The following is a 22,662-nucleotide window of genomic DNA, read 5'->3' on the forward strand; positions in this document are numbered from 1 at the left end:
TACTATGCAATGCACCCACCAGTTCAGAATTGATACGGCATCATACATGTATTGTTTCTAACCATTATATAAAGGGAGCTATTCAGATAAATATAATATTTCAGGGAATTGATATACATGTAATTCTTTCATATAGTGCAGGTTCATGTTAGCTTTATATGGTATGTAATCTGTGTGCTATAAATGCAACATATATATATATATACATATATATATATATATATATATATATATATATATATATATATATATATATATATATATATATATATATATATATATATATATATATAGTGAAGGAAATAAGTATTTGATCCCTTGCTGATTTTGTAATTTTGCCCACTGTCAAAGTCATGAACAGTCTAGAATTTTTAGGCTAGGTTAATTTTACCAGTGAGAGATAGATTATATAAAAAAAAAAACTGAAAATCACATAGTCAAAATTATATATATTTATTTGCATTGTGCACAGAGAAATAAGTATTTGATCCCCTACCAACCATTAAGAGTTCAGCCTCCTCCAGACCAGTTACACGCTCCAAATCAACTTGGTGCCTGCATTAAAGACAGCTGTCTTAAATGGTCACCTGTATAAAAGACTCCTGTCCACAGACTCAATTCATCAGTCTGACTCTAACCTCTACAACATGGGCAAGACCAAAGAGCTTTCTAAGGATGTCAGGGACAAGATCATAGACCTGCACAAGGCTGGAATGGACTACAAAACCATAAGTAAGACGCTGGGTGAGAAGGAGACAACTGTTGGTGCAATAGTAAGAAAATGGAAGACATACAAAATGACTGTCAATCGACATCGATCTGGGGCTCCATGCAAAATCTCACCTCGTGGGGTATCCTTGATCCTGAGGAAGGTGAGAGCTCAGCCGAAAACTACACGGGGGGAACTTGTTAATGATCTCAAGGCAGCTGGGACCACAGTCACCAAGAAAACCATTGGTAACACATTACGCCGTAATGGATTAAAATCCTGCAGTGCCCGCAAGGTCCCCCTGCTCAAGAAGGCACATGTACAGGCCCGTCTGAAGTTTGCAAATGAACATCTGGATGATTCTGAGAGTGATTGGGAGAAGGTGCTGTGGTCAGATGAGACTAAAATTGAGCTCTTTGGCATTAACTCAACTCGCCGTGTTTGGAGGAAGAAAAATGCTGCCTATGACCCAAAGAACACCGTCCCCACTGTCAAGCATGGAGGTGGAAACATTATGTTTTGGGGGTGTTTCTCTGCTAAGGGCATAGGACTTCTTCACCGCATCAATGGGAGAATGGATGGAGCCATGTACCGTCAAATCCTGAGTGACAACCTCCTTCCCTCCACCAGGACATTAAAAATGGCTCGTGGCTGGGTCTTCCAGCACGACAATGACCCGAAACATACAGCCAAGGCAACAAAGGAGTGGCTCAAAAAGAAGCACATTCAGGTCATGGAGTGGCCTAGCCAGTCTCCAGACCTTAATCCCATCGAAAACTTATGGAGGGAGCTGAAGATCCGAGTTTCCAAGCGACAGCCTCGAAATCTTAATGATTTACAGATGATCTGCAAAGAGGAGTGGGCCAAAAAAACATCTAACATGTGTGAAAACCTCATCATCAACTACAAAAAATGTCTGACTGCTGTGCTTGCCAACAAGGGTTTTGCCACCAAGTATTAAGTCTTGTTTGCCAAAGGGATCAAATACTTATTTCTCTGTGCACAATGCAAATAAATATATATAATTTTGACTATGTGATTTTCAGTTGTTTTTTTAGATAATCTATCTCTCACTGGTAAAATTAACCTAGCCTAAAAATGTTAGACTGTTCATGTCTTTGACAGTGGGTAAACTTACAAAATCAGCAAGGGATCAAATACTTATTTCTTTCACTGTATATACATACATGTATATATATATATATATATATATATATATATATACTTGTCCTTCTCAATGAATTAGAATGTCATCAAAAAGTTAATTTATTTCAGTAATTCAATTCAAAAAGTGAAACTCATATATTATATAGATTCATTACACAGAGTGATCTATTTCCAGCATTTTTTTCTTTTAATGCTGATGATTATGGCTAACAGTTAATGAAAACCCAAAATTTAGTGTCTCATAAAATTAGAATATTGGGTAAAAGTTGAAGATTGTAAACTCATGGTGTCCCACTCTAATCAGCTGATCAACACAAAACACCTGTTAAGGTTTCCTAAGCCTTTAAATGGTCCAAGAGTCTGGTTCAGTAGGCTACACAATCATGGAGAAGACTTCTGACTTCACAATTGTCCAGAAGACAGTCATTGACACCCTCCACAAGGAGGGTAAGCCACAAAAGTACTGTGCTATAGAGGCTCGCTGATCACAGAGTACTGTATCCAAGCATATTAATGGAAATTTGAGAGGAAGGAAAAGGTGTGGTAGAAAAAGGTGCACAAGCAACAGGGATAACCGCAGCCTTGAAAGGATTGTCAAGAAAAGGCCATTCAAGAATCTGGGGGAGGTTCACAAGGAGTGGACTGCGGCTGGAGTCAGTGCTTCAAGAGCTACCACACACAGACGTATTCAGGACATGGGCTACAACTGTTGCATTCCTTGAGTCAAGGAACTCATGACCCAGAGACAACGTCAGAAGCGTTTTCCTGGGCTAAGGAGAAAAAGGACTTGCTCAGTGGTCCAAAGACCTGTTTTCAGATGAAAGTAAATTTTGCATTGCATTTGGAAATCAAGGTCCCAGAGTCTGGAGGAAGAGTGGAGAGGCAATAATCCAAATTGATTGTGGTCCAGTATGAAGTTTCCACAGTCCGTGATGGTTTGGGGAGCCATGTCATCTGCTGGTGTTGGTCCACTGCGTTATATCAAGTCCAGAGTCAACACAGCCGTCTAGCAGGAAATTTTACAGCACTTCATTCCTCCCTCTGCTGACAAGCTTTATGGAGATGCCGATTTCATTTTCCAGCAGGACTTGGCACCTGCCCACACTGCCAAAAGTACCAATACCTGGTTTAATAACCACAGTTTCACTGTGCTTGATTGGCCCGCAAACTCGCCTGACCTAAACCCTATAGAGAGTCTATGAGGTATTGTCAAGAGGAAGATGAGAGACACCAGACCCAACAATGCAGACGAGCTGAAGGCCGCTATCAAAGCAACCTGTGCTTCCATAACACCTCAGTAGTGAGACAGGCTGATCGCCTCCATGCCATGCCACATTGATGCAGTAATTCATGCAAAAGGAGCCCCGACCAAGTATTGAGTGCATATACCGGACATACTTTTCAGTAGGCCAGCATTTCGGTATTAAAAATAATTTTTTAAATTGGGCTTTTTTCATATTCAAATTTTCTGAGACACTAAATTTGGGGTTTTCATTAACTGTTACCATAATCATCAACATTAAAAGAAAAAAATGCTGGAAATAGATCACTCTGCGTGTAATTAATCTATATAATATATGAGTTTCACGTTTTGAATTGAATTACTGAAATAAATGAACTTTTTGATGATATTCTAATTAATTGAGAAGGACTAGTATATATAGTACATGTACGCACATATAACACAGAAATATTTGTTAGAAAATTTGCATAAATATGGGGGTTTATTCTTTTTTTTCATTCACATTCTATTCCATGTTTGCAAACATGATTTGTCTGAAATTGAAAAGTTCTGAAATTAGCATAATTTTTCTTAACCAAAATTTATGGACCAAGGTAACTAAATATTTGTCTTTTATTTTAGAGACCTCTCCAAAAATAAGCTACCAACGTTAAGCAGAAAATTATTTCGTCACCTCTCCTTGACTCACCTGTAAGATATAATTATTACCTTCTATTTTATATATTACTCTCTTTTTTTCATATCATGAGCATTTACTTTTAGTCTAGAAAAATATATTTTATAATTTTCACCCCTTTATTTCACCTATCCTTAGTAAATCCATGTTGTACATAAAGTAATGCTAACAAAAGAGGAGGAGTTGGCTATAGCAACCAATCAATTTGCAGTTCTATTTTTTCCAGCACACGATTGAAAAGTAAAGCAGTAGAGGGGGATTTACAAAGTGAAAGGTGTAAGAATTCCCGTGGAAATTGCGCCCAAAAAGTACACGCAGTTCACCAAATTTATTATGTGTTTTAGACACTTTTTGAACCTTCCATTACAATTTTGAAAAGTGCCAAGAAAAAAGGGTGTGGCTAAGAGGAACTTACTAAATGTATCCGTCATTTGTTTGTGGGGGCAGAGGGGGGGGGGGCGCAAAATACTGCTTAAGAGTATGTACACACAGTTTATTTTCAGCCATTTTTCGGGCTGTAAAAGCCCCCCGAAAAATGGCTGAAGATACGGAAGCTGAACGCCTCCAAACATCTGCCCATTGATTTCAATGGGAAAAACTGCGTTTCGTTCTGATGGGGCTTTTTTAAACGCCCCGTAAAAAGATGTGGATGTCACTACTTGAGCCGTTTTTGTAGGCAATTTTCATTGGGTCAATAGAAAGACCGCTCCAATAACGAACGCAAAAAAAGCCACAAAAAACGTTTGTAGTTTTAAAAACGTATGAAAATCAGAGGCTCTTTTCCCTTGAAAACAGCTCCGTATTTTACAGCTGTTTTTCATATGCGTGTGAACATACCCTTAAAGTACATCAGACATAAGGAGGCGTAAGGAAGTGAAAAGTATCTAATACTTCTGGCGAGTTGATACATTTTATGAAATGTTTTCATATTTCCCCCAGTGATTTGATTGGTTGTTATGGACAAAACCACAGTTTGCATGTAATAGATTTTATATATGGGACACTGACTATCTTGCCTGTGAAACCTAACTATAGGATTGGGACCCGTATAAATATAATGCATATAAAACATGTAGAAATCTTCCATTGTCTTTTCTAAACATGTTCAGCATGCTATGTTCCCTGTGAAGCTGCTTATTAGGATGGGCCGAATGTGTCCACGGAGCAGCTGCATTTTGATGTTATCCCTGCACAGCCAAAGTCCGCACTGCTAGACTAGATATCATTGTGCAATAATCTATTGCTTTAACCTAATGCAATGGGTATTGTATGTCCCATAACACAGTAAGCTGTGAGATATGCCAATTTCCATTCTGTATTATATTTCCTCAACTTCCTGAACTGTTGGGACAAATTCGGTCATATCGTTTTCCGGAATTTATATTTCTTTTGGCCTGTAACAACTTATTGTGGAGTGCCAGAAATGGACAGTGCTGCCCTTCAGTGCAACTTGTTAACCCTGTGAGTTAGTTCAACGCTGCGGACTAAGTGGCTCATTTTATGCTATTGAGGAATCCAGTTGTTGAGTATAGATACAAAATATATACAGATTTTCAGATATTTATATAAATATATACTGACATATATTTATTATAACTAATTGTTACAATTATAGTATTGAGAACTTCTAAACTATAAGAAAAGGAGCCCAAAACCTGAAATTGGGACCCTGTCCTGACTCGTGAGGTTTGCTGGTGAATGGGAAGTAGGGGGGCTTAAGCATGTTTTGGATGGCTCATCTATGAAATGCTCTGCCATGTGCAAGGGTATGATCATATAAAATATAGGCTAGTATGTGGTTTAGGGCATGGGACAGGTTTTTAACTGATTGGCCGCTAGAAATCACACGGTTAACATTGGACACTTATACATGGAGAATGACGTAATGCTCGCCATCTGCACCTTTCATCAGCACATTAACGACTGCAGCAGCACCTATTGGTAGTATTTAGGTAGGGCATCCTAATTTAAAAAGCACCTGCCCATGAGGCTGAGTTCACACGTTGCGGATTTGTCGCAGATTTTGTTGCGGTTTTGACGCAGATCTCACCCTTTTGCAATGCAAAGTGTAAAATCTGCACTGAAAATCTGCGTAAAATCTGCAACGTGTGAACTCAGCCTTAGGCCTCATGCACAGGACCGTAAAAACACCCGTTATTGCGGGTCGTAATTACGACCCGCAATAACGGGCTCATATACTTCTGTTAGCCACGGGTACCTTCCCGTTTTCTCACGGGAAGGTGCCCGTGCCGTTAAAAAAATAGAACATGTTCTATTTTTCTATTTTACGGGCCGTGCTGCTATACTTTATAATGGCAGCACGGCTCGCAAAAGCGGCCGGCTGCCCGTGGCCGGCTGTGCCCGGCCGTGCTCGTAATTACGAGTCGTAATTACGAGCACGGTCGTGTGCATGAGGCCTTACACATCATCTTTAACACTAGCACTGCAAAAGACAGCACTGACTTTTTTAAAATTCAGTAGAAGTTTTCTAGGTCTCTTATGACATATCCAAACACAAGGGGTTAAACTAGGCGGAGACATGTAAATGAGCATGCCTCCACCCCAAAGTAGATGAAACTTTTTGTTTTTTGGCTACATGATACAAATAAGCTACGTAGTCACATAATACATACACATACTGTACTGTATAAAACACTAGCAAAGTACAATACATGGGACTGTCTACCCTTTCTCTAGCTAGTCATTATCTATTACAACTAGTGTTTTATGTTTAGGAACTATTATATGCTATTATTTGCAGAATGAATATAACATATAAAGTAAGAATGTAAAATTGCAACTGGAGATTCTATACAATATAAAACAATTGTTCCTGAACTAAACATCCATTGTTGCGTTATTATGTATGTCATTAATGTTGTACGTCATGCTTATCCCAGTTATCCCAGTAAATCTCCTCGTTCCCCATCATTTACAATTGTCGTAAGTGGGATGTAGTAGTTGCCTTGATATTTGTCATTATCCCTGATACGGCTGGTTTACATTATGTGAAGGAATGTTAATGTGATTCACTTGGGAATGATAAACTGTTGTTAAGGGTCCTTCAGAAAGATTTCTGTGAAATTGTACAGCCAGAAACGATGGTTATCTAATCTCTAAAGTGCTACGAAGTGGATTAAATGGAAAGCAAGTTGGGAGGTCATCGCAACATGAGAAATTAAGAGTAACCCAAATCTAGATTACTGATTACTTATCTGGATGTCACCATGTTAACCATTCTAGTAAATAAAGCTGCCCAATGTTCCCATCCATGTTACCTCCTATTACCGATTCACAGTCTGGACACTATTTTACGTTTAGCAATATTGCAAAGTCTTATAAAGTGACTGTTTATCTAACAAAATATTAACAAGCATGGCTTATCTACAGAAGTGCCAGCATTTATTTCTTACTACAAGTTGTATGGTATACTGAGAATATGATATACTGATTGTGTAATGTATGCTGACTGTATTGTGCCCTGATTGTATGATTTACTGATTGTATTATGTACTGATTGTATGAGATACTGATTGTGTAATGTATGCTGTCTGTATTGTGCCCTGATTGTACGATTTACTGATTGTATGAGATACTGATTGTGTAATGTATGCTGACTGTACTGTGCCCTGATTGTATGATTTACTGATTGTATGATGTACTGATTGTGCAATGTATGCTGACTGTACTGAGCCCTGATTTTACGATTTACTGATTTATGATGTACTGATTGTGTAATGTATGCTGACTGTACTGTGCCCTGATCGTATGATTTACTGAGTGTATGATGTACTGATTGTGTGAAGCATGCTTACTGTACTGTGCACTGATTGTACGATTTACTGATTGTATGATGTACTGATTGTGTGAAGCATGATTACTGTACTGTGCCCTGATTGTACGATTTACTGATTGTATGATGTACTGATTGTGTAATGTATGCTGACTGTACTTTGCCCTGATTGTATTATTTACTGATTGTATGATTTACTGATTGTGTAGTGTATGCTGACTGTACTGTGTCATGATTGTATGATTTCCTGATTGTATGATATACTGATTATGTAGTGTATGCTGACTGTACTGTGCCCCGATTGTACGATTTACTGATTGTATGAAGTACTGAATGGAATGCTTACTGTATGGAATACTTATTGTATGATTCTTTGATTGTGTGTGTGAAGGATCTGCCAGACACAGCTTCTGTGTCGACGCCCGTGGTTAATCAGCCTGCATCTGTTCCTAGGTCTGCTAGAGTGACTCGATCTGCTACCACTCAGGCTGGTTGGCTGAGGAGTGGGAGAGCTTATCGCAGCCCTGCCAGATGGTTCTAGCTCCCGCCCTTGGTCCACTTATACCTTCATTTGCTGCTTGTTTTTTGCCTGTGATTCTCCTGTTTCCTGGCTCTGCTGTTCCTGCTGTTACTATTGACCTCTGCTTCATATTGACCCTGGCTTGACTGACTATTCTCCTGCTCTGCATTTGTTACCACGTACACTCCTGGTTTGACTCGGCTCGTCCACTACTCTGTTGCTCACTGTGTTGCCGTGGGCAACTGCCCACATTCCTTTGCTTTTGTGTTCCCTTGTCTTGTTTGTCTGTCGTGCACATATTGAGCGTAGGGACCATCGCCCAGTTGTACGCCGTCGCCTAGGACGGGCTGTGCAAGTAGGCAGGGACTGAGTGGCGGGTAGATTAGGGCTCACCTGTCTTTCTCACTATCCTTCATTACAGTGTGATATACTGACTGTATGATATACTAATTTGATGATAAATGTATTATATAGTATACTAATTACATTACTGTATATATGTATGATATTTTGATGGTATAGGTGACTTATTGTATGGTATAATGCCTGTATGACATATTAAATCTATGATTATATAGTGGTTGTATGGTGTACTTATTGTAAAGTTTACTTTACAATGTTAGTACATGTTATGCTTAAAATGAAATTTAAAAAAAGAAATAGGAAATAAAAATGTAAAGTAGGCTAGTGGTTGTTGGTACCTATTTTGAGGCTATATCCACCTTAAATAAAAAATCCTCTTACATATATACACGTGAAATCCTTTAGTTGTGTATATCTGTTTCTAGGAAAGCTGGATTACATATGATATGGTTGACACAATAGTTGTCACGGGGCTTGTCTTACAGCATTCCTAGAATCCTTAATATTCCCTCATAGCTCATTGTACGCAAGAGAAGTTATTTTATTATATATTATAGCAAAACATTTTTTAAAGAAATGTTGATATAAAGTTGTTTGTTCTTCTAGAATTTTAGGTAACAATCCATTCCAGTGCTCGTGTGATATAATGTGGATCAAAGTATTTCCAGAGACAAGCATTATAGACAAACACAACATATTTTGTCTCAATGAATATGACAAGCGGATACCTTTAAACATCATGCAGATCCCCAGCTGTGGTAAGAGATTGTTATTATTGATTCTATATTTTCCTGTTGATCCAGTCTAGACTTGGTCCAATTTGACTACAATATTAAACAAGAAACTGACCACCAACTTAATAATAATAATAATTTTTATTTATATAGCGCCAACATATTCCGCAGCATTTTACAGTTCAGGTGGTAGTACATTGAACAGACAAAACTAATTTACAATTCAAACACAAGGAGTGAGGACCCTGCTTGCAAGAGCTTACAATTTACCCCAACTCTCACTCATCTATGGAAACGTGTTAGGGTGTATTCACACGTGTAGGTTTTGATCAGATTTTGTTCTATTTTTTTATGCAGTTTTTGAAGCCAAAACCAGGAGTGGATAATAAAGGAAGAGACAGTATAAAGGACATATACTTCTTCACTTCCTATTTAACTCCTTTCCTCTTTGGCCACTTTTGACCTTCCTGACAGAGCCTCATTTTTCAAATTTGACATGTTTCACTTTATGTAATAATAACTGAGATCGTTTTCTCATGACACATTGGGCTTTATGTTACTGGCAAAATTTGCTCAGTACATTTAGTATTTAATTGTGAAAAAAACCAAATTTAGCGAAAAATTGCAAAAATTTGCATTTTTCTAAATTTAAATGTATCTTCTTGTAAGGGCTGATTCAGACGACCGTGAATTGCGTCCGTGCAGGTCGCGTGGTTTTCACGCGGCACGCATGGACCAATAGAAGTCTATGGGCCAGTACAGACAGTCCGTGCTTTTTGCGCAGCGTTTGTCCGCTGCGTAAAAAGCGTGGCACGATTAATATCTCCGCAGATTTCGCGCATCACGCACCCATTGAAGTCAATGGGTGCGTGAAAACCACGCAGGTCGCACGGAAGCACTTCCTGTTTCGCGCAACAGCTGTCAAAAGGATGAATGTAAACAGAAAAGCACCACGTGCTTTTCTGTTTACAAACATCCAAATGGCGTGTTTATAATGATGGCGGCTGCGCAAAAAGCACGCAGCCGCGCATCATATGATGCTGCCTCACGGAGCAGGTAAGTGGCTTTTGCGCAGGCAGTTGTGAAGTGACTTTTAGGACCTTATATATTAGGAACCCCCAAGAAGTCACCCCATTTTAAAAACTTCACCCTCAAAATATTCAAAACAGCATTTAGAACGTTTCTTAACCCTTTAGACGTTTCACAGAAATGAAAGCAGAGTAGAGATGAAATTGACAATTTTTTTTTACAGAAATTCATTTTGAATCCATTTTTTTTGTAACACAAAGTTTTACCAGAGAAACGCGACTCAATATTTATTGCCCAGGTTCTGCAGTTTTAGGAAATATCCCATATGTGGTCCTATTGCACTTATGGACTGAAACACCGGCCTCAGAAGCAAAGGAACACCTAGAGGATTTTGGGCCTCCTTTTTATTAGAATATATTTTAGCACCATGTCCGGTTTGAAGGGCTCTTTTGGTGCCAAAACAGTGTAAACACCCCAAAAGTGACTCCATTTGGGAAACTACACACCTCAAGGAAACTATCTAGGAGTATAGTGAGCATTTTGACCCCACAGGTTTATTGCAGAAATTATTGGAAGTAGGCTGTGAAAATTAATATCTACATTCTTTCAAAGAAAATGTAGGTTTAGCTAATTTTTTCTCTTTTCCACAAGGGTTAAAGGAGAAAAAGCACAACAACATTTGTAAAAAAAATTCACCCGAGTAAAACAACACCCCACATGTGGTCCTAAATGGCTGTTTGGACACACGGCAGGGCTTAGAAGGGAAAGAGCGCCATTTGGCTTTTGGAGCTCAAATTTAGCAGTAATGGTTTGCGGAGGTCATGTCGCATTTGCAAAGCCCCCGGAGGGACAAAACAGTGGAAACCCCCCACAAGTGACCCCATTTTGGAAACGACACCCTTTGAGGAAATTATCTAGGGATATAGTGAGCATTTTGACGCCACAGGTTTATTGCAGAAATTATTGGAAGTAGGCTGTAAAAATGTATATCTACATTCTTTCAAAGAAAATGTAGGTTTAGCTAATATTTTCTCTTTTCCACAAGGACTAAAGGAGAAAAAGCAGCACAATATTTGTAAAGCAATTTCTCCCGAGTAAAACAATACCCCACATGTGGTAATAAACGGCTGTTTGAACACATGGCAGGGCTTAGAAGGGAAAGACCGCCTTTTGGCTTTTGGAGCTCAAATTTAGCAGGAATGGTTTGCGGAGGCCATGTCTCATTTACAAAGCCCCTGAGGGACTAAAACAGTAAAAATGCCCAAAAAGTGACTCAATTTTGGAAACTACACCCCTTGAGGAATTCATCTACGAGTGTAGTGAGCATTTTGACCCCACAGGTGTTTCATAGATTTTATTCGAATTGGGCAGTGAAAATAAAAACAATCCTTTTTCTTCAATAAGACGTAGCTTTAGCTCAACATTTTTCATTTTCTCAACAAATAAAGGGAAAAAAAAATATTTGTAAAGCCGCTTCTCTGGAGTACGGACATACCCCATATGTGGTCATACTGCTGTTTGGGCACATGGCAGAGCTCAGAAGAGAAGGAGATCGCGGTTTGTTTTCCGAGCACAGATTTTGCTGTATTGGTTTCTTGACACTATGTCGCTTTTTCAAAGCCCCTGTGGGACCAAAACAGCGGGAAACTACCCAAAAGTGACTCCATTTTGGATACTACACCCCTTCAGGAATTCATCTAGGGGTGTAGTAAGCATTTTGACCCCACAGGATTCAATAAGACATAGCTTTAGCTCAAAATTTTTCATTTTCTCAACAAATAAAGGAAAAAAAGAACCACAACATTTGTAATTCAGCAGTTTCTTCCGAGTACGGCAATACCCCATATGTGGTCATAAACTGCTGTTTGGGCACACAGTAGGGCTCAGAAGGGAAGGAGTGCCATTTGGCTTTTGGAGTGCAGATTTTGCTGGATTGGTTTCTGGGCACTATGTCGCATTTGCAAAGCCCCTGTTGGACCAAAACAGTAGAAACCCCCCAGAAGTGACCCCATTTTGGAAACTACACCCCTCAAGGTATTCACCTAGGGGTGTAGTGAGCATGTTAACCCCACAGGTGTTTTGCAGAAATGTTGCACAGTGAAAATGGGATTTGGGGATATGACAATATGTGGTGCTTTGGATCGCTGCATCTAAGGGGTTAATGGCAGGAATAGGAGTAAGCTCCGGGTCCTGCCATTACAGTGGGGTGTCTGCTGTAACATACAGCGGACACCCACTCCTGATGATGCTGGCTCAGATTCTGTGCCGGAAGCTGAGCCGTTGCCATCTTGCCGATGGTACCGGAAGACTTTTAGGCCCCACCACCGAGCGGGGCATAGGAGGCTTCCGTTGCTGGCAGACCGTGAGGCCAGTATTAGGGTATGTTCACACGGCTTTGCAAAATACGTCTGAAAATACGGAGCGGTTTTCAGGCGAAAACAGCTCCTGATTTTCAGACGTTTTTTGTAGCAACTCGCGTTTTTCGTGGCGTATTTTACGGATGTTATTGGAGCTGTTTTTCAATGGAGTCAATGAAAAATGGCTCCAAAAACGTCCCAAGAAGTGACATGCACTTCTTTTTCGCGGGCTTCTTTTTACGCGCCGTCTTTTGACAGCGACGCGTAAAATAACACCTCGTGAGAACAGAACATCGTAAAACCCATTGAAAGCAATAGGCAGATGTTTGTAGGCGTAATGAAACCGTTTTTTCAGGTGTAATTAGAGGCGTAAAACGCCCGAATTATGTCTGAAAACAGTGCGTGTGAACATACCCTAATGCCTCCAGTTGCCATTGCAGCCACCGGGAACCCAGCGATCACGTTGCTGTGGTGTCAGTGGCTAAAAACCCCTCACATGCTGCGATCTCTATTGAACGCAGCATCTGAGGGGTTAATCGGCCGGATCGGAGGGTAGCTCCGGTCTTGGCCATAACATCAGGGTGCCAGCTGTAACATTCAGCTGGCACCCGGCGGTGATGTTGCGGGCTCAGCTCCTGAGCCCGCACTATCACCACAATGTAATAGTACTGCCCGACAGCGCCGTATATATACGGCGGATGTCGGGAAGGGGTTAAAACAATTAGGATAGCTTTTATAGTACAGTAGTCATGTGACCACATACAAAATTCAAAATGTCCTTCAAAACCATATTCATTATTGGCTATAAGCACACTACGGACTTCCTTCTACAGGACTTCAGCATCTCCAGTCATAGAAAATGTTGAATTGCTTGTGACTATTTTCCAATTTTTGGGGGTAATAAACAAAGTATGCATAATAGTAAACTGCGGAGGCCTCTACATCTATGCAACGCAGTGAATCTGCACAATAAGTCTAAAGCAACCAAAAAGTTAATGGTACTCCACCATTCTGTAGTTAGACCATATGTGATTCTGCAGATCGTGCTTTTTGTATTTCCAGTTTACTGCTCTAAAGTTATAGAAAATCTTTTCCCCCACATCTTGTGTAACATGTGGAACTATTTGCCAGTGTGACATTATATAAAGGTAAACAAGTGTAGCATTGATAAATCGCTATGTTAGAAGTTTGTAATGGAGGTGGTAAGAATGTCTCATGTGTAAACACTATTGATGTAAAAGGCACATTATAGGATATTCTGCTGGTCCCTTAATATATCCGACCTTATGGAACACCTCAGTAATGTAATACCGTACTTTTAATCCAAATCTGACTTCTGATCTGTCTTACTTATTATGGGAGTTATCGTTTTGCCTACTCAGTGAACGAAAGGCAACATTGCTAAATTCATATCATAATCATGCCGTTATCCATGTTTGGAAGCAGGAGTGTGGCCAATTAACCCAAAGATCACGAAAAGAATATGGGGGGCAAACAGGTGGTTAGGGGTGTCTCTCTGTATGCCTAAACAATGTAGCGTAATACTCTCATAATACCCTGTATACCAAAACATAGAACAGTCTAAGTGCCCAATCCTCCGAGAAATCTGATCATCCGTCACGCTATTGATTTGCTAAGTGCTGGTAAAAGAAACCATCTCAAGCGTATTTTATTTTTAGTGTTTAATACCGATTAATAATTATGTATAAGATTCATTGATTTTTTTTGTTAATACATTATTACTACAATTACAGTATAATGTTTTGTTTGGACAGCTTTAACTGGATAGCCCAAACATTTTTTTTATGAACGTGGTGTCATGGCAATTGTAAGTTCATAATGCAAATTATATTAAACAATTATAGAAGGACATTCTAAATGTAGAAGTGGCATGTGATAATGGAAGGACTGTCATTTGCAGAACAATATGTTTTCATTCTCGAAGCACCAAAATGCAATTCACAGTGAAAAGTAATGCTGAGTGGGTGTCAGAGGGATCTCCCTCCCTCTTTCAAATACCTTAAATGCCGCGGTCACTATTGACAGCAGCATCTAAGGGGTTAAACTGCCGTAATCGGAGAGCTCTTCGATTCCGGCAGAAGCCTGGCTGCGTATAACAGCTGTGCTTCTGCCTCTGATCGTGGGTACAGTGGCAGTGCCCACGAGATCAGAGTGACGGATATATCCATCACAATGCAGGAACTAGCACCTGCTTGTGACATATATATGTCGTTAAGGGATTAATACTGGGATGGTGCCCTTTAAGCAAACAGTTTACCAACAAGGGTTTCAATGTTCAGATTATTATTTTGATATTAGTGCAAACCTTAAAGGTTTCTGCAAATAAAGCTTATTCTTTGTGAAAAATATATTTTTTTCATATGCTTTGTGAATCTGTTGGTGATGGTGCACAGTTTATTACCAGATAATTGTACTGTAATTGTAACGAGCCGTGCACCTGTGTGATCCACTAAAAGTTTTAATGATGTTTGCTATTGAATGAAGACAAGCAAAGATCTTGAAAACCATGAGGAATAAATATAGAAAGTATATTGGAACATTGTATAACTTTTAATAATACAATGAATAAACTTTATCTAACAGAGTTTAAAGTGGTTGTTCAGGTCCGAGTCTGTTTTTTATACTGATAACCTATCCACAGGATTGGTCATCAGTATATGACCGGTGGGGATCCGACACCCAGACCCGGCACCGATCTGCTGTTCCGGCTGCTGGAAGATATGCTGTAGTCGGTGCCGGAAGCAGAAGACTCCGACCACTGTACTGCATCTCTGCCCCTATTCCGCTATACTGTGATTGGAGCCTTCTACTTCCAGCATCGACCACTGCATAACATCCGGTGCCTGGAGGCAGCCGACACAGGTGATCTGTGCAGGGGTCGGACCCCCACTGATCGTATACTGATGACCTATCCCTTGGATTGGTCATCAGAATAAAAAATAGCCCGAACCTGGACAACTCCTTTAAAGCAATGGGGAGTTTAATCCAGAAGCCTACATCAAATATTATAACACCAAATCCATTATAATATCATGTACTAAATCTGGTTATCAGGTTTATAATTTAGAGTAGGAATTACCATACTCCCCGTTGGGTACCGTATGTGTGTTTCTTGTGCTAAATTATTGTATGATGGCGCTATATGATCTATAAGTAGCCACTTCACTATCTCAAGTGCTATAAATATATCATGTATAGTCTGTAACCACATTTTCACCATTACCCCCCACACATACAATCTATTCTTTCTCATCTTCACAAACTGTTACTTATGGTAAATTCATTCATTCAGAGTCCACATCTGATACGGACTGACTTAATCCTACACACTTGGAGAGTAATTCCTTCCGCCAAAAGCTGACATCCCATATTGTTTTGAGTCGAGAGTCTGGCCGCCGTCCAGTCACTGGAAGAGGATATGATAGATTTTATCTTGCAGGTGAACAAATAAAAAAGGAGACAGTGTGAAATTCTCTATTCAGGAAGTTATCATGTGATTCTCCTAAAGTCCTTACAAGAATGAAAACGGAACCTTTGCAGAGTAACTAAGGCTTTATGGCCTACGTGTATATTTAATCCTTATTTATCAGGCCAAGATTTGTATTTTGATATATGAAGAACATGTACAATTTATCACAGAGCACTGTACATGAAAGAAGCTGGGAGAAAAAAACGGATTTGTTTTTGTTATTGAATCCCAATAGAAAAGGAATACTGAAAGTTTTTAACAACGTTGCAACCATACATTTCCCAGATTTCCCCTGACTGAAGCTTATATGCTTTAATATAGATGTAGCAGTTACCTTATTACTTTTTTCCACTGATGGTTTACTTGCTTGTAGATTATAATCTTTACTGAAATGGAAATCAGCTGTCCAGGAACTGACTTCTATGTGAGCTTGTACACAGCAGCTAATCTGACCAAGCAGGCCTGTAGTGTAAAGCATGAGGGAGAGCGGGAGCCTGAGCATATAATGAGACAGGTGGTGTTTTTCAGACTCCCAGTAGACCATGCAGCTAAACGGTAGTCACTGATCCTAAAGTGCTAAAAAGAAGCCAAAAATGAAGATAAATAGTATGTAAGAATTATCCAAAGGTAAGGTTGTTAATGTTTATATACAGTATAAAAGCTAAAACAAAGAGGATGTTTCCTATGCTATACGTAAGTGAAGTACGTTAGCATACAGATGTCATGTTCTGCATATATTGACTGTAGGGTTTTACCAGATAGATATTGCATTACAATCATGGATGACATGAAATGTGAGGCTTACGTCGGAATGAAAAAATGCTTCTCATGCCACTCCGATAGGTTGCTATTCATTGCTTTTTATGGTTGTTCCTATACATTGCAAAAAGAGGCAAGTGCGAGGTAATGAAACGCGTGTAAGGATGATAAAAGCGCGTTAGCAGCTTGACCTGAGATTGTAACATTTATCGTTCCCTATCTCTGGTTCTCCCCATTCCTTCCCTCCACCCCGGCCTTCGCAGACATGAAGAGGCACTGCGCTAGTGAAAATGCAATTCTCGTTCTCACTTGTTTCCATAGCAACAGACCACAGAAATGAATAAACTAGTCATGTGGTGAAATGTTCCTGATCATTTCCTTCTCTTTCCTGCAAACCATAGAATTCTGTCAGATGTTCTTCTACAATGTAGCTTCTATCACGAAGATAACACAGGCATTGGATGGATGTGACTAGTATCCCTGAATTACTGCAGTTTGTCTGACTACGGCCATTTACTGGAATGTTTTCTTCTTCTTTCATCCATTTTCTGCAGTCGCAATTTTATCAGTTTAAGATGGCCGCTCAAGGTATTATGACAAAATCTCATACCACTGCGTGTAGTGTACGGCCAATAATATCCACTATAGTAAGGTTACACAATAACACTTGTTAGGGTTTGTTATAAAAGAAAGGTCAAATTAAAAAAAAACACCTAAATGATTGTAGCCAATTCTACCTCACAGAAAGGGGGGTGGGGTGGGAATCATTCTTGACCCAATATAACAAAAGTAAACTCCATATGCCCCTCATATTAATTATACACTTTATTATTAACTCTTAATACTACTAAACATAAGATTTTAACATTGTTCTTGCCATTGCTATGTCTTTTAGTGGGCCTTTCCAAACATTCTAAAGTTTGACTACTCTTACAGTAAAGAATCCCTTCCTATATTGATGATGGAATCTGTAAAGTAACACTTAGGTGCTTTCGTTTTCGCGGAAGATTAATACACAAGACCGCTGCTCCCCCAAACATTATACATTTTATTATTTGGTTAAAGATGCAAGCCAGCATTTTTTTTCCGCCCCCATCCGCTCCCCGTTTGCAAGTGTAGTTTAATGTAGACCTGTGTATCGACTTACCTGGTGTTGTATTTCACAGGACGCCGCTCCGTTCCGGGCCAAAGTGCGGTCACGTGATCTTTATTCTGACTCCCTGTATAGCGTCTGCTATAGGGACAGGAAAGCAGGCCCATAAAACAGGTCTATGAGAGTCTCGATGTGACTCTCATGGACTTTCATTAAGAGACTGACATCTGGTTTCTACAGCAGACGCTGTAGGATACATGGAGTCAGAATGAAGATCACGTGACCGCACAGCGGCCCAGAACAGCGCGACGTCTCGTGAAATACAACAAAGCGGGGGAGGGGTGGTTTTAAAAGAAAGTCGTTGTGCTTCTTTAAAAAAGGTAAAGATGTTATGTCAAGGTGGTTGTAAGAGATTAATAAAACTTGTTTGCTGTCTCACAAACCGCTCCACTTTTGACAATTGGCTTGGAATTATTGCCGTTTAGATGCATTGAAGTGAATTGGTTTGAGCTGCAACACCAGACACAGCTCATTTACATGAATGGCACAGTGAATTACAAGAATGGCGGAAAGAAAGAAAGGAAAGAAAGAAAGAAAGAAAGAAAGAAAGAAAGAAAGAAAGAAAGAAAGAAAGAAAGAAAGAAAGAAAGAAAGAAAGAAAGAAAGAAAGAAAGAAAGAAAGGAAGAGATAGACAAATTGATGAATAGATTTAGAGATAGATAGATATGAGATAGATAGCTCTCAAAGCAAGAGGCAACATTCCATGCGATTCCAGTGAACAAGTGATACTTTATTCACACATACGAAAACAAATGGAGAACCAAGAGTCACAAGGCTACATATAATGTAAAAAAGTACAATTTTATTGCATATAAATACATCAACACATAACATATAACATATATAATGATAAAAACACAAAACGAGGTATCTCAAAGACGACAGATAATAACCGGATCATATGGTAAGGTGGTCAAATCGCAGGAAGGGTATACATATCAGCACTTTGTCAAAAAATGACGGGATGAATCTTTCACCTAATAACCGGGGACATGTATATGATGGGCATAAGTAATTAATGAAAAAGTCATATAATCAATGCATATGTTGCCCAGGTGTAAGTTACACACAGTCTGCAGACCAGCCTGTTACAGCAATAGCACTAAAGATATCCCAACATATCATGTCCGTCCCCCTTAGTACCTAATAAAGAAGTTAGTCCCACAAAAGCGGGAGGGGCAGGGAGTATACCGTATATGTGTCCGATAGTGAGCAAAAGGGCCCGACCGGCAAGTACCAGTGGGAGCCCCTAGTTCAAAACGTACCCATATCTGCAGTGTTGCGCCTGCGATCCACGTGATCCCCGTAACAAAAAGATAATAGTAGCACCCCAACGCGCGTTTCGCTGTTCTAGCTTCCTCAGGGGGTATAATCTCAACTACATCCTGTGCACCTTATATACTGTCCCTTATTACCCTGAATCGAACGTTCCGTGTAAACTCACACCTCAGTGGTCAACGGCGCATGCGCGGGGTAGTGTCAGAGGTCATGTTGCCTCAGTCGCCTGTCGTCACACCATCAACGCGCACGCGTGCCTCCGGAGAAAAGTCTCCATGGAGACCACGCTAGCGCATGGACTGCGTATAGACGAGAGGAGAAAGAGGGACAGACCCGACAACCCCGCAGCGTGCGCTCCCCCAGAGTATCGTGAGTGTGTGATATGTATCTCTCTCCTTGCTACTGTCAACTACTTTATCACTGTAGGAATATAAACGGTATATGCCCCTTAGATTATAAGTGCTGGGAAAGAAACCCAAATGAGATAGCATATATTAAAACAAGAACCCTCAGTTATGGATATAACATAATATATAGTGCAATATATAGTTTATTCACACATAAAGGTGCAACGTTTCAGCCCACATCTCAGGTCTTTCTCAAGAAAGGTCCAAGATGTGGGCTGAAACATCACACTTTTGTGGTTGAATAAAGTATCACTTGTTCACTGGAATTGCATAGAGTGCGACCTGTTCTTTTGAGAGCTGTAGGTAGATGATAGATAGATGACAGATAGATAGATAGACAGATAGATAGATATGAGATAGGATAAAGAGCAAAAAACCACGGCGCCACTTGGTGTGGATCAAAGGAGATGGAGGTGAGAAATAGAGGAGATATATATGCTCACCGTGAGGTTAGGAGAGTTCAACGGAGGGGTCCGCGGGATAGCTGCTGCCAGGATGAAGGTTATTAAGGTGCTATTAGGAGATAGGGAAAGAAACATGATGTCTTGATTTGCATTGTGTACTAATATACAGACAATTTCATTGGTCTATGTAGCGTTATAGTTTTACATGGGTACAGAAGGGATCCAAGAGGTGTTAATTGTCGGATATTTTTTGGATATTTTTCCATTTTGGAGTCAGTCAATTAATTAGTCCAAAGATGACTCTGTGATGTCATTTAGACCCAAAGGGTGTAGTGTGAATAAAATAACCTTCATCCTGGCCTTTTAGCAACAACTATATAATAACCCATTTTTTTATTTGCGGTTTTCATCACACATTAAACCAGAATACATTCAACCCTCCTGAAAGAAGTACATAAGTCACACATATATTCGAAACCAACCATTAAAGAATATAGGTATCGACCACCTTAACAAAACCATCCTTACCCCTTAATATTGGTCAGCGTTCCCTCAAACTAACACCTACAATTAACAAATCATCATACTAACCAAGGCATTTTGTCCATATCCACGTATGGTACTTCATTTTACTCACCCTCCGCCCGATCTTTTCTTTTCATTTTAGCAGATACGTTCTCTGTTCATTGTCCCCTCTGAGCAGCTCAACGATCCCTCGCGCGATGCGGCTCACCATGCGTTCCATCTTCTTGTGGATCGCATCGGCTGCTGTAACACAGTTGGTTTCCGAGGCAACGTGTAAACAGTATAACCATCAAATTGAATCGTTTACATCCCAAACACAACACACAACTAACATAACAAATTAATAATAAAATCAGATACAATTTGCTCACCCCTCTCTCCCGATGACACTAGCTAACGATATAAGCAACCAAATGTTGCCGTCCCGTACACACTACACAATGTTTTAATCTACTCCTGCATACCGTTCCAAAATCACTCTTTGATGTGACATCCCGTCTTTTATTACTTATATACTTTTATTTGTCCTTTTATTTATGTGTTTGTATTAAAACTCATACTGACATTGCAATAGATCGTTCCATCTGAACTTTGACCTGCCGAAGTATTTTCGCGGTTTTTTACCTAATTGTTTAGTCTGAACTGGCCATATATAAGCATGTGTCTTTTTTTCTGTAACCCTATGCCTGATGAAAACGCCAGTTCGGCGTTGAAACGCGTTGCAATTAAACAGTTTATAAAACTCAAAACTGATCTTCTGGATCTGTACCCTGTCCACACTAAGCAGCAGCGCCAACATAGATCCTATTTGTTTTTACCTAGATATGAGATGGATAGATAGATAGATAGATAGATAGATAGATAGATAGATAGATAGATAGATAGATAGATAGATAGATAGATAGATAGATAGATAGATAGATAGATAGATAGATAGATAGATTCATAGATAGATAGATAGATAGATAGATAGATAGATAGATAGATAGATAGATAGATAGATAGATAGATAGATAGATAGATAGATAGATAGATAGATAGATAGATAGATAGATGGATGGATGGATGGATGGATGGATGGATGGATGGATGGATGGATGGATGGATGGATGGATGGATGGATGGATGGATGGATGGATGGATAGATAGATAGATAGATAGATAGATAGATAGATAGATAGATAGATAGATAGATAGATAGATAGATAGATAGATAGATAGATAGATAGATAGATAGATAAGATAGATAGATAGATAGATAGATAGATAGATAGATAGATAGATAGATAGATAGATAGATAGATAGATAGATAAGATAGATAGATAGATAGATAGATAGATAGATAGATAGATAGATAGATAGATAGATAGATAGATAGATAGATAGATAGATAGATAGATAGATAGATAGATAGATAGATAGATTAGATAGATAGATAGATAGATAGATAGATAGATAGATAGATAGATAGATAGATAGATAGATAGATAGATAGATGTTTTGAGAATTATATTGAATGAAAGAAATGTAATTATAAACATTATAAACATGAGTACCTCCATGATGAATTCAAAGATATGATGTAAGATTTGTAATTTGCCCAACCTCGAAACATAGTAATTTTTTCTGTTTTACATGCTGGAAAGGAGAAACCAAATTATGGGAAATGATTTGTTCCTCTCTACTGTTAATGATTCCCAATTCATTTTATAGGCCCAATTAAACAGAAAGTGATAATTCAGGAAGAAATAGCTGTCTGCATTATGGAGTCTAGTGTAATGTAATAATACAGATAAGAAGACACATGATTTAAAGATCCAATAGAATGCAATGCTGTAAATGATATTTAATGGACAGCTTCTTACTCAGCTGAATAGATCTGGATTTTAGATATTGTGGATATCATCTCCCATAGGAGAATTGTTATTCTCAACATCAACCTCTGTTTGTAGGAGTGTAACCCAGGAACCAAAATATATATAATTATTTTTAAATCATAAGAACTAATACTTGCCCTGTAAAATAAATAATATAGAAAGTACTGTAAGGATAT

General features: G+C 39.2%; 1 protein-coding gene across 5 annotated transcripts in view; it reads left to right on the forward strand.

The window, feature by feature from the left end:
• The window catches only part of NTRK2 (neurotrophic receptor tyrosine kinase 2), a 240,212-nt gene that overhangs the window by 35,477 nt on the left and 182,073 nt on the right, over positions 1-22,662 (forward strand). For all 5 annotated transcript variants that reach the window (XM_075828697.1, XM_075828669.1, XM_075828691.1 and 2 more), the window contains exons 5-6: positions 3,741-3,809; positions 9,078-9,229. In XM_075828697.1, coding sequence (XP_075684812.1) covers positions 3,741-3,809; positions 9,078-9,229 — 221 coding nt within the window. The remainder of the gene's footprint in view (positions 1-3,740; positions 3,810-9,077; positions 9,230-22,662) is intronic.

The sequence above is a fragment of the Rhinoderma darwinii genome, chromosome 1 (assembly GCF_050947455.1).
Source record: "Rhinoderma darwinii isolate aRhiDar2 chromosome 1, aRhiDar2.hap1, whole genome shotgun sequence".
NCBI classification, from domain to species: Eukaryota; Metazoa; Chordata; class Amphibia; order Anura; family Rhinodermatidae; genus Rhinoderma; species Rhinoderma darwinii.